The 12,222-nt window shown below is 39.3% G+C and overlaps 1 protein-coding gene across 1 annotated transcript in view; it reads left to right on the top strand.

Annotated features, from left to right (window-relative positions):
* The window catches only part of LOC139744795 (uncharacterized), a 329,121-nt gene extending 317,336 nt beyond the window's left edge, over window positions 1-11,785 (top strand). Inside the window, exons 2-7 of the mRNA XM_071655209.1 lie at window positions 3,249-3,313; window positions 8,524-8,752; window positions 9,321-9,454; window positions 10,108-10,172; window positions 10,753-10,816; window positions 11,751-11,785. Coding sequence (XP_071511310.1) covers window positions 3,249-3,313; window positions 8,524-8,752; window positions 9,321-9,454; window positions 10,108-10,172; window positions 10,753-10,816; window positions 11,751-11,785 — 592 coding nt within the window. The remainder of the gene's footprint in view (window positions 1-3,248; window positions 3,314-8,523; window positions 8,753-9,320; window positions 9,455-10,107; window positions 10,173-10,752; window positions 10,817-11,750) is intronic.
* The last annotated feature ends 437 nt before the right edge of the window (window positions 11,786-12,222 follow it).

Raw genomic sequence — 12,222 nt, 5'->3', positions numbered from 1 at the left:
AAATGGCTTTCACATCAATAACTGCTTTATTCCATACAATTTTAATGAAGAAATGCAATATATCTGAAGAAAAGGTCTTTTCTCGGCATCAATTCTATTTCGTAGCAAATTTTGCATTGGACATTTGCATAAAAAAGATCTCAGAATGAACGACGAGAGCTGTACTTGCCTTCAATTTTCAAGGTGTTGATTAAATATAGCAGAAAAATATTAAATATGTAGTCCAACACATACAAATAAACAACGGTACAAATTTAATTCAAAATTGATTTTATTTATTGTTTTTTGAAAGGCAGCGTGAAATAAAATTTAGCTGCACGAACAGGATCGCACTGGATATCAGGTTGACGTGGGCGAGACTGCCGACACAGTGAATTAACATTGGGATATCCTTACCTCTCAAAGTACTCGACTAACCAATGATATTGTGACAGCTCTAGAAGATACATTATGTTTATACATCAATGTTAGGAAAGATATGAATCTCTAAATAGCATTTCAAACTCACCGGATGGGACATTAGCAGTATGTTACTTTCAACGCTATTCATAATTATTAATATTTGAAGCTTGTGGAGGAGAAAGCCAGGTGCCATGCAGTGACATGTGTGTGTGTGTGTGTGTGTGTGTATCTTTGTGTGTGCGTTTGTTATTCCTTGTTTTTTTTTTTTCTCTTTGTCCACAGTTGAACATTACAATACCACAGAATATGAGCAGATTGATGTCCCGGCAAATAGTACGTATTCATTGGATTGAAATCTTTGTGACTCTAAGTCAGGTTATTGACGACCAAAGGAAATTTGCAAAGCGAATACATAGTATTGTTGACTTTTGTTGATCTGTGATAGCCTTATATCATCATTTATGTGGCAAAAGGAATATACAAACTGTCTGCTTTATATTTTATGATAAATCGAATGCTCTCTCTGTTACCTTCGATTACTTGGATACGCACACAAAATATGGTTTCCCAAGCCAAAATTTTGTCGATGACATCACCTGCCAATCACTGGTACATTACTGATTTGATAAACAGAACACATTGGAATGCATCCGCCCCCCCCCCCCAACAGATCATAACAACTTGCATTGTTTCCAAAATGTTTAATTGGTTATTGAACAGGGAAGTGTCTCCCAACATACACGTGGATTGATTGAATGCAGCAATATTATTACAACTTAATGAAGTTTGAGGAAAATCAGACAATCCCATTGAAAAGTTGTGACTTTTTAAAGTTTTGGTGCCGCCTTTGCTTGATGAGAAGACTACAACAGTTCGTGACGTCACTGCAGAACCAAGATAAAACTCAAAGAATTTTGCAAGATTTCATTTTAATTTGGAGTACGTGCTCCGTTGACTTGTTCCTGGCAAATAAGGGCAATATCATTCACTCCTGCTTTCTGAAAGAGGTTAATCATTTGCTCTTTCATTAGGCACTAGGCTAGAACGATGACATTGTGCTAGATTATAAACGAAAAACGATGCCGAAGGACTCACAATTGAATTTAACTCATTCGCAGATGCCGAAAACGTCACACCCGCGCATATCAAGAGATTGACCCGTTTTGTACCGCCGGAAAAATATACAGAACTGTGCTGCATGCTTGGGGTTGATTACATCCAGGCAAAGCAGATACTGGATAGGTTCAACAAAGACTACGCCCAGGCCCTCTCCAGTGTCCTCCACACCTGGGTAGACGCAAAAGAGAGAAGCAAAGCCGACCTCCAGGTAGCTCTGGAGGAGGCACAACTGAGCGGAGTCTCTCTACTAATTTTTCACAGAAACGTTGATGAAGGAGTTCGGTAAGATGCAGTTGTATTTGTGTGTATATATGCGTGTGAATACAGGTGTATACATATTTTATACATATGTTATTGTAGAATACAGCAAATAAAAAAAAATAATAAGTTAAAATGTGAGGAATCTACATGGAAACACTACTTGTAGGGCGTAGATTGCCAAAAGTTAAAAAAGGATAAATTCTCACATGAGAATTGCAGTTCTTAGGGAATGACAAATTATGGAATGGGAAAATGCATTTATAAGTAAAAGAATATGACATATTAGGTGTTAACACTACGAAGCTACAGAAAAGCGTCGTGTTTATCAGGACGTTCAGCAAAGGTAGAGAATAACGGCCATTGCTGGCAATCAAACGTCTGCCTACCAGATCGTGGTCTCCCCCCATTCCTCTTCCAGTGTGATGCTTGGATGCAAAGAAGGAAATAAAAAGCATGATCGTAGAGTGCTCAACAACATAGAGAAAATCGCTGCAGACGGGAATTTAAAGAAAAGAAATAACTTGAGATTCTTCTTAAAGGCATTTTCCGGACGATAGAATCACTTATCTTTCCAGACTATCATCAAAAATATAGATCATGCTGTTTCGGGTTATCACGTACGAGAAAGAGATGCAAAAAGAAAATCTGTACTTGTACGATTAGAATGTACTCAGCAATTCTTAACAAACTTCGGTAAATAGCTGGAAGGCAATTCATTCTACTGATATACATAATAAATGATGCAATATCAAAGTAATACCAGGCTAAGATCTTTTTGATACTCCGCTGAAACAAAACATTTTTTTCCATGCCTGCATTTCATAGCTAGTGTCAAAACAATGTTAACTTATCATCCGTACTTAACCATGCCATATAAAAAAATATTCATCACTGGTGTTATTGAAAAACATACATTTCGATTTAATCAAAATCAAATGACGCATTGTTGCTTTATACTTTGAGCACCTTTTACAATGGCAGAAAAGTCAACAGGAGAAATTAAGAAAAACCATAATCTTTGTTAGTTTAATCTTTTTAATTCCATCTAAATCAATAGTCGAAATTTAAACAGAAGTAAAATGTTCCTTTTTCACCGATATAGGTTTGACTTTTATTGATGTCCTTTGATACATTTTAAATTTTTTTCATAGGCCTATTCTGTTACTATTAGACGATTCTTCGTTGAGTTGTGACTTGATATTTTTTTTTTCATCCAATATGAATATAAATCAGAGCTCTTTGATTATCTGGATATTCTCCAGGTTGTTATTATAATAACCTGTCCTTCTCGTTTCCCATGAATTTTTTTTCGTTTCGTGACGAATTTTTGCTGATGTACAAACTCTGTTGATGCCTCCAGTCTTTTCACTGGAAATATGCAGTAAAATTTGCTTGACACGGAGTAAATCTCCAAGACGCCAACATACTTTAATGACCTGGTAATTTTCTTAAATTGTTTGTAAAAGGTGGATCGAGACGAATCAAGGTGCATCCCAGCCCGCGACTACCGGAAGAAAGAGAGCTGGAAAAGGTACTTTTGATATCACTACTAGGAGAATTAACACTGATTAACAGTGACGAGACGCGATCTCATTCCTGAGACGTGAAGGAAGAATAGCCGATTATATTTTCCGAGGGCCACCAATATACACATCATGATACCTTGTAAAGACAATGAAAAATATCAGGAGGAAACACGCATTGATAACAATAAATTATGATGTCATCACCTTGACGAGTTTTAAATTGAACTTAGCAAGTGAACGTAAAAGTATCTAATAACAATCTGAGGAACTCGGCATTTAAAGTATTGTTACCAAAACCAATTTTTGCAAAAGTAGTACTGTTTACATAGCAGCTCAATTATTCAATAAATTACCGGAAGCCACGAGAACGTGTACAAGGTTAGCCCAATTTCCGAAGGATATCGATTCTGTTTTCTTACTTGATTTATGAGTTTTTCTATTTCTGAGTAAATGTATGTTTTTTTAATCACTTCCTTTCCGAGATTTTTTTTTCTTCTTACTGCATTCTACTGTCTGACTGTTTTGTAAAGAGTGTTGTGTATATATGCATTTTTTCTCTTATTTTTTTTCATTATACCGATTATTGTGTTTTATCCTATACGTTGATCGTACCACATTATGTGTTTTTTTTTTTGTACAGTGTATATCATACGGACTTGCTGCAAGTATTTTTACCCGTGTTTAAATAAAACAAACAAACAAACAAACAAACAAACAAACAAACCAAACGTTTTGTAACTATATGGAACAAAAATCTGTATTTTTTCCGAGTCTAGTGCAATTATCCCAGACCCTTCCCCTGACCCTAACCCTAATCTTTACTCTAACCTTATCACTAACCGGTATTTAGCCAGGGGATACAATGACTGTAAAACATGCCTGAGACAAAATTACCTTAGCTCGCTAGTATGCGTGCAACGTAGGTCTCCATTACATACACAAAATCAACATGGAATTCCCACGTTAGCTTGCTATCTATTTGACGTTTCCTAGATTCTGACTGATTCAATTCCATGTCATAATAATTTTATAAGATGTAAATATAACCTTGTCATATAAAATATTTATCACTGGCTTTATTGAAAGACATATGAATTTGGCATAAATTTCGACTTAATCAAGATCAAATGACATTTTGTTTTCCTGCACATGTTCACTAATAGGGTATCTACAAAAGCATTTGCATTTGGACTAAACGTCACTCCAGTCACAGTCACGTTCTGAGTGATGCTCAACCTGAGCTTTTCAGAGTAACAGATCCAGATCCAGATCCAGATCCAGATCCAGATTTGGTTGGAGGATTGTTGGGTAGGTCTAAGTAGGCCTAGAAGTCTATATATGTATGAAAAACAGAGCCATACTTACATGTGGATCCATTGCGATTCTCTTTCTGGCTTGTACAATCAGTGTAGATACAGGTAACAGCTAGCGCTCATACACGTACACTAGCACTACGTAGGCCAACAAACGCGCATGGGATGTACCGCACACGTTCACCGCGCTAGCTGCAATATGCAACACACAGTACATGCAATACCGTACAATTTCTCAAACCGTGGAATAGAACGAAAAAATTGAACCAAGTTGCACACAAAAATAGAGCCAAAATTGCACGGCGCGTGGAATGGAGTACTTATTGAATATCACGTCACCAACAATCCTCCAATCAAATTACTAGGATCTACTTGGGCGTTGTATAAAATATGACAGTGGAAAATCGCAGTGTAAATCATAATGATCAGTCCTACCTTTCACCCACAAACACGGGCTTGCGCTTATGAGCGAAAAAAAAAAAACCAAATATCTTAATTGCAACTGATTGACAAATTGCCCTGCATCGACGTAAATAGGCACTGAATTGATCAGTGTGTTAGTAGTAGCCATTCAAAAAAAAAAAAAAAAAATCATGGGCGTACATACTCGAGCGGGATTCGCACCCACGACCTCCTGATCACCGGACAGGCGTCATCTTTGCTGGACCACCGAGCTTTCGCCAGGCAGCAAATGTTGGTTCTTATCCTTATAGCATGCAGCGGGTACTGCATAATTATTCAAATTCATAAAATTTGTCAATCAGTTGCAATGAAAGCATCTTGACGGAAGAATTTCATGAATTTGAAATATGTTAATATGTGACAGAAAGAAATTCACAGATATTCAGTGTTTGATGAACTATACCGGAACAAGACTAGTTCTACAGTTATTGTCTTAACCTGACATTAGCAGAAGTACCCCAAAACCGTATCCAATAATTTTATGGACTTTTTTTTCACTTCCTCCTCTTAAAAAATAGGAAACTGAATAGCCTACAACCATGAAGCGAAATAAAAGTGGGCAAAGTTTACATATGTGCATTACCCCAAAGTATTCTTATTTTGTCGGCTTCACTTTGATCAAATTTTTGTCAATTTTTGCTTAATCTATATCTAAGACTCCATATTGCATCACATTTTAATGACAACTTGTGGTGTTAGCTTCACTTTACGAGGAGTTCCACTCCTACGCCCCTTTCACTGAAACAAAAATAGGTTTAGAATACGTCCAATACAATACATTCTATATGTGACTTTGCAGAATTCCGGTATAAACAAGATCTTGTTAGTGGAACAACCCAAATACTATGGCCATTGATGGATGTTTCTGTTTCTATGCATCCTACTGTTTTTTTCTTTTTCTTTTTTTTTCTTGTTTTTTTTCAGAGTCCACCAGCAAGAGCTTTTTTCACAAAGTGAAATACATTGAGGAAGCCATATTTCTGGTGCGATATACAGCATAATAACTATTATAATGTTGATATTATACCAACACCATCTCACGACAACTTATTGTCCTTCACTGTCGATGATTATTGAGTCCACCAGAAAGTGTTCTCATGAATCTCATCGCTGCTCCCTAGATCACACCGACGAAAATTAGTATCGATACGTGAAAAAAAGATAGGAGTCTGCAGGCAGAGATTAAGCTAACCGACGTCTACCTTTGCTGATTACACTGGTCCGACAGAAACTAACTAACTGTAACATAAACTCAATAATATTTTCGATTGCATACACACTCGAATCTATCCCTTGGCTCAATAAAAACAATCACCGTCTTACCGTTTACGATGTATAGGCAAGCATGGTATTACGGGACACCACGGTATTTACCGGAAACGCACATTTTTGCGTACTAATGACATTCTGTACGATCAAATTTACGATTCTGTTAGATTAGCCTAACAGAACTTTGTGTGGACCGAAATCGCAAAAAACGCGACATAAGAATGTAAAAACACGAAGAAATTCACATTTTACCTCAGATTTATAGTCGAGTGACTCGCACCTCGTCATAGTTAATACAGTCAAACCTGCCTTAGCGGCCACCTGTCTATAGCGGCCACCTGTCTATAGCGGCCACTGCAAAATCCCCCCGAGAGAAAAGCTCTGTTAAAGACCCTGTGTATAGCGGCCACCTCTCTAACGCGGCCAGCGGCCACAAATTTTGTTTCCCGCGGAAGATAGTAACCTGTCTATGGCGGCCAAAAACCCAATGGAGCCGCAGCCAAGCCGATAATTCAGCGTGTTTTTCTGTTTGGTAGCCGTGCGGGCAACTTTCAGTGATCGCCACCGCTCCATTCATCCCTCCTTCAGTCATAATAATGCACAATTCTTCATGTGTGCGATAATAAACATGCTACTGTGCAACAATTTCATATACACCGGCACGGTTAAATGCATGAAACACACGGTCGGGTGTATGCATACGTACACACATCATGTACATGTAAGGATGCAACTATGATACATGTACATGTAAGCAAAGCACACAAAGTTGGATTACCTGTCTATAGCGGCCACCTGTCTATAACGGCCACTTTTTCCGTCTCCCTTGGGTGGCCGCTATAGACAGGTTTGACTGTATTTATGCATGTTTGAATCACATCTCACGACTGAAACTCTATGAAATCCCACTCACATACAGAATAATACAGGATTCCAATATAACTAAAAGTTCACTGATCGATATCGGAAATTTGTAGCTATCGTCCTCAAACGCGAACGATGCGGAATAGTTGTGCGCTAAAGGGGCCCGCAACTCGTAATCCGCGCGTGCAGCTCCCATATACAAAGCACGTAAAGTAGAAGTAGCGTCTAAGCAGTTGTCGATTTCTCACAAGGTTTTATTCCGTAAACTGTTCGAAATGTTCAAGACAGACATTTTACCGTAAAATACGAAATTTAAGCCTCATTTGCCGGTTTTTTCTTTGTCATCCTCTAGGTGAGAATGTGTACGGTGATTTGTGGGATGAATTGTGATTCTGGTGCAAGGACTATAGGTGCGAAAGACCTCGATTATTCGATCACGAAAATCGCGTCCGGTAATGCAATGCGATTTTGCACCGCGCAAAAAACAAGTATTTCTGGAGGGGTATGTTTGAAGCATATTTTCTAAAAACTGGAGCCAACAATTGGCATAAGTTGGCTGAATTCGTAATTTCCAGGAGTCTGTAAATAAGTGGTTTTATTTTTAGCCGAAATTTCATCCTCTGACTACGGAATCAAAGCCACGAAAAAAAGCGTCCGGTAATTGGATGTACCACCCTACTGATCATGAAAGTGCGTGACATACTCGAAGTGTCTCAATCTTTAAACAACAACAACATAATTGCGATGAAAGGAAACTAAATCAAGAAATATCCCTCAAAGATACGTCTAGAAGGAAGATTATTGGAGAGTCTTCGTGTATTTCTTCATTTGTAGTTTTACAGATTTATTTCTTTTTTCATTTGAAATTGTGTTAAGCAGAGATTATTCCCATCCGTTTTCAGATTGGAATGTAATGACCCGTAGAGGTTTATACCCGCCAAACAATTCAGAGCCTTTTTCCTCCAGTCTTTAATCCAATCTGTGCTCCGGAATGTCGTTAGAACACAAAGGATAGAACGACTTAGTCATAAAATAGACAAAGACTTGATTGAGCTCATTACCCTCTCTTAACACTCTGTCAGAAAGCTAGAGTAATCATTCAAAGAAGAATCGAGAACAAGATTTACGCATTTCTATTCTTCTACGCCCTTCAGCGATCGTTTGAATATTAAAGAAATCGGTGTTTTAATGGGTACGGTAAAAAAGTGTCGATATGCCACCCGAAAGGTGCAATTTCTTGCCATGCTTGACATTTCACTTTTTTTCTTGTTTTTGTGGTGTCGTATTCACTGATACTGGTGGAGAAGGGGAAGACAACACCGGAACGACAGGATCTGCCCGTCTAGCTGTGGAATCCCCCGATAACAATGTCGCTGTACCGCTAGAAATTCTTGCTCGTGGGCCGAGAGCACTAAAGGCCTACGCCAAAACAGCTGCACGAGACAAAACACGCAAGGTTTACCACACGCGGTTAATGCTTGTCGGCCAAGAGCGAGTTGGGAAAACCAGCCTTAGGAAAGCACTTTTAGGCCAAGAGTAAGAAACCCTTCAATTTATCGATGCTTTATGTGTTTATAGGTGGAACTGTTTTAGCCCGTTGAAGATGAATAACGAAAAAGCTCGGGCAGGTGTCTATGGGGAATGTGTGTTATAGCAAAATCAGTCAGTCCAAAAATTCAACGAAGAACTTTCACTATAGATTCAGACCGAAACTGACCTGTTTTTCTCCCTCCCCCTCTCCCTGCCTCTCTCCCTCCCTCTTTCTCTTCTATCCCTCCCTCTCCCTCTTTCTTATCCTCGATTAGAACAGGAGATTGGCGTTTATTAACTCTTAACTTCTGTCAGACATTTGGGGGCCGGGAGGTTATCACCTACATGCACGTGTCATTAAGGACCTTACATAAATTAGTATGAAATTAAATCACATAACAATCTACTTGAAATCTTCGGGAAAAAAAATAATAGTGATGTGAGGTGACAAGATGTTGATAACACATTACTGCTTTTCAATGTCATCCCCCTTGAAAAGCTTTTGTTTGTCTTTGTTGACGAAATAACAAAATATAAGGTGATGTAATTTCCTTTTTGTTATTCCCTTCATCAGATTTAACACAGATGAAAAAGTCACGGATGGAGTTGAGACCAGAAGTGGGTGTAAAATCAGTATTGACCTTGCCAAGGCTGGTGAGAAGTGGAACATTAACCAGACAGACAAGGCGACACGTATTAAGCCTAGTGGTGAGCAGTATTCACAATAATTCCACTCTAGGACGGCGAAGCTAGTGGCTCAGTCGTAGTGTATATATGCCTTGTAATCGAATGACTCGAATCCCAGCGAGTCTTGTTTAGCAATGTTGTGTGTTATCATGTCGTTCCCTCCAGAATAAAATTTCCTGTCCCCCATAAGATAGGACGTAACAGGGAGGATCCGTTTGTGAAAGAGTCAAGACATATTGTACATAGACGTGAAAGATCCTGCTCCATTCATTCATTCACTCTGTGTGTGCGAAGAGCAGGTTGCACAACCCAGTGGTCCGTCTATAACAGTTGGTTCCCGTGGAAGACAAGCAGCAGTCCTTGAGCAGCAGTACGATCGTGCAAATAAGTATGGGCTAACCAGCTATCTTGTGTTGTAAAGACTGATGAAAAATTAAAAAAAGGCCAGCAAACCTATGATGATATAAATTTCGCTATTGACGACAGTGTCAAGTGTTGGAATTTATTGCATTTTTTCAGTAATGACATCGGGCAAATCACACACACACTCATCAAACACACACACACACACACACACACACACACATACACACAAATGCACACATGAACCTTACCCTAAACAAGATAAGTCTGCTGAGACTTTATTCAAGTGGTGCTTTTTATATCTATTACAGGGGATTCTTACTGGCAGGTCATGATGGACGATTGTGTGGAACACCATCGTACTGGTTTACAAGAGGTATTTTTTTTTCCAGAAATACTGTAATACCATTTCTTCCCCCTCACTTTTTAAGCAAGAATGATAATTCTGGTTGGAAGCTGATTGTCAAGCAAACTCCTAGAAAGCTCCGGAAGATTTATTCATTTCAATTCACTGAGACCGCCTTGTATTCATTTGTGTGAACTTAACCGTAACACTACACCAGAGATGTTCCTTGATATCTAGAATATTTTTTTAAACAATTCTCGAGCAGTTTCTTTTTTTCTTTATCAGCATAATACCCCTGTTCTCATCGTTGAAAGCAACGAACATTATCAATGTCTTACTTTTCCGCAACAATTAGGAAAACCTGAAATCAAATGTACATGTGCTGCAATTGACAAGAATAATTAATAGTTTGAACTCCAGATCTTATATTCCTTTAATTCTCTGCATGAATGCCTATGAATTTAAACATATGTGTTTTGGTGATTGCATTGTACGATATTCATTATTATGGTGAAACGCATGATTTATACAGCAGTTGAAAATACTAGTAAATCTTATCAATTAACAGTTACTGACAGGAACTTGTATGTGGATCTTTATCTCCACTCAGACGAACCAGCCAGACAGTGAAGGAAATGACAAGACTGACGTTATCGGCCTCAACCCGTCTGAGGGTGAGTGTGTTTTTATGCTTCCTCCACGAAGTGTCCCGTGAGGCATAATATTATGTTTTCGGGTCGTCCGTCCGTCCGTCCGAAATCAATATTGTGGACAGCGTAACTATAAAGTACCAGGGGTGGATCCAGGGAGGACTGCAACCGGCGCACGCCCCCCCCCCCCTTTATTTTTTGTTGAAACAAAAGAAATAAAAAGAAAAAATGGGGGGAAGGGTGCGTGCGCCCCCCTTTATTTTTGTAAACGCGCCCCCTCTTTACGAAATTCCTGGATCCGCCCCTGAGTACTGTTTGAGGAAACCAAATGAAATTTGGCATATTATATGTATACATGAGTGCACGAAGTTGTGCCTCTCCTATCAACTTTTGGGTGCACATGCTTAAATTCGTAAAATTTCATTATTCCCCCACATATCTGCAATGCCTGAAGGTATTTTCTTGAAACTCAGTGTATGAATATGTTACCAAATACAGATTCTCCTTATAAAAGGAAATTTTCGGATCATAATGTCCAAGGTCAATTGAAGGTGCTAACATCTAACCTTTTTTCTCCATATCTCGGGAATGGCTCAAAGTATGTATCTTCATGGATCGTAGTATATCTTTTTACAAAAATCCATCCATTACAAGCTCAAAGGGGATGGCTAGTAAGTAACTGATCAGTGGGAATCAGTGGGAATGCTTGGGGATTATTGTTCCAATCCTTGCGGGGTTCATTTAAGAGTACATTATATATCTATTGTTGTGTGAAAATTATTTGCTTCAGAATGGTCTCATATTCAAGTAATATGCAGTTCAATGTTTCCAGGTTAGCATGCTTGTACAGTGACGGGGCGATCATTAGCAATCCACGCCCGCAGAATTGACCAGCTACGCGGATGTTTTTCACTGTCGACCATTCCTTGCCATTAAACCACCCGTGTTATGCTCACAGGATGCCCGCAGATGACGAGCGGATCAGGTGGATAGGCACAGATAAACGGGCAACCTATGTAGTTCAAGCGGGTTAACTGCCTTTGACCTGCGACACCTACGGGCCTCCTAGTCAGTGCTAGTGGTATTCTCCGTAGACCTCTGCTGGCAATACCCACGACTCACAAGGAGCAATTTTTTAGAATGCTCAAATCTTTGCCGGTGCGTGCCATCTGCGGGGGGGGGGGGGGGGGGGGATAGGTCTACACAGAACACCAGTAGGAGGTTCGTAGCGGCCGCACCTAACAGGCAAGTACCGTAACACCGTAACTAGAATGCAAGTAGAACATAAGTAGCACGCGTCCAGCAGGTAAGAGACAAGTGAAAATAGCCCAAATCTTTCTCTGCACGTAGAAATTCATCCTGCGTTCTGCAAAATCCCTACAGGCAACAAGCCCGCTTAGCTTGCCCGCAGAGGTGTGGCAGGGTCTTCA

This window comes from Diadema antillarum, unplaced genomic scaffold (genome assembly GCF_040938485.1).
Source record: "Diadema antillarum isolate AM-2024a unplaced genomic scaffold, OU_Dant_1.0 seq00001212_RagTag, whole genome shotgun sequence".
Lineage (NCBI taxonomy): Eukaryota > Metazoa > Echinodermata > Echinoidea > Diadematoida > Diadematidae > Diadema > Diadema antillarum.
The sequence above is the reverse complement of the archived record's forward strand: the minus strand, read 5'-3'. Positions and strand labels throughout refer to the sequence as shown.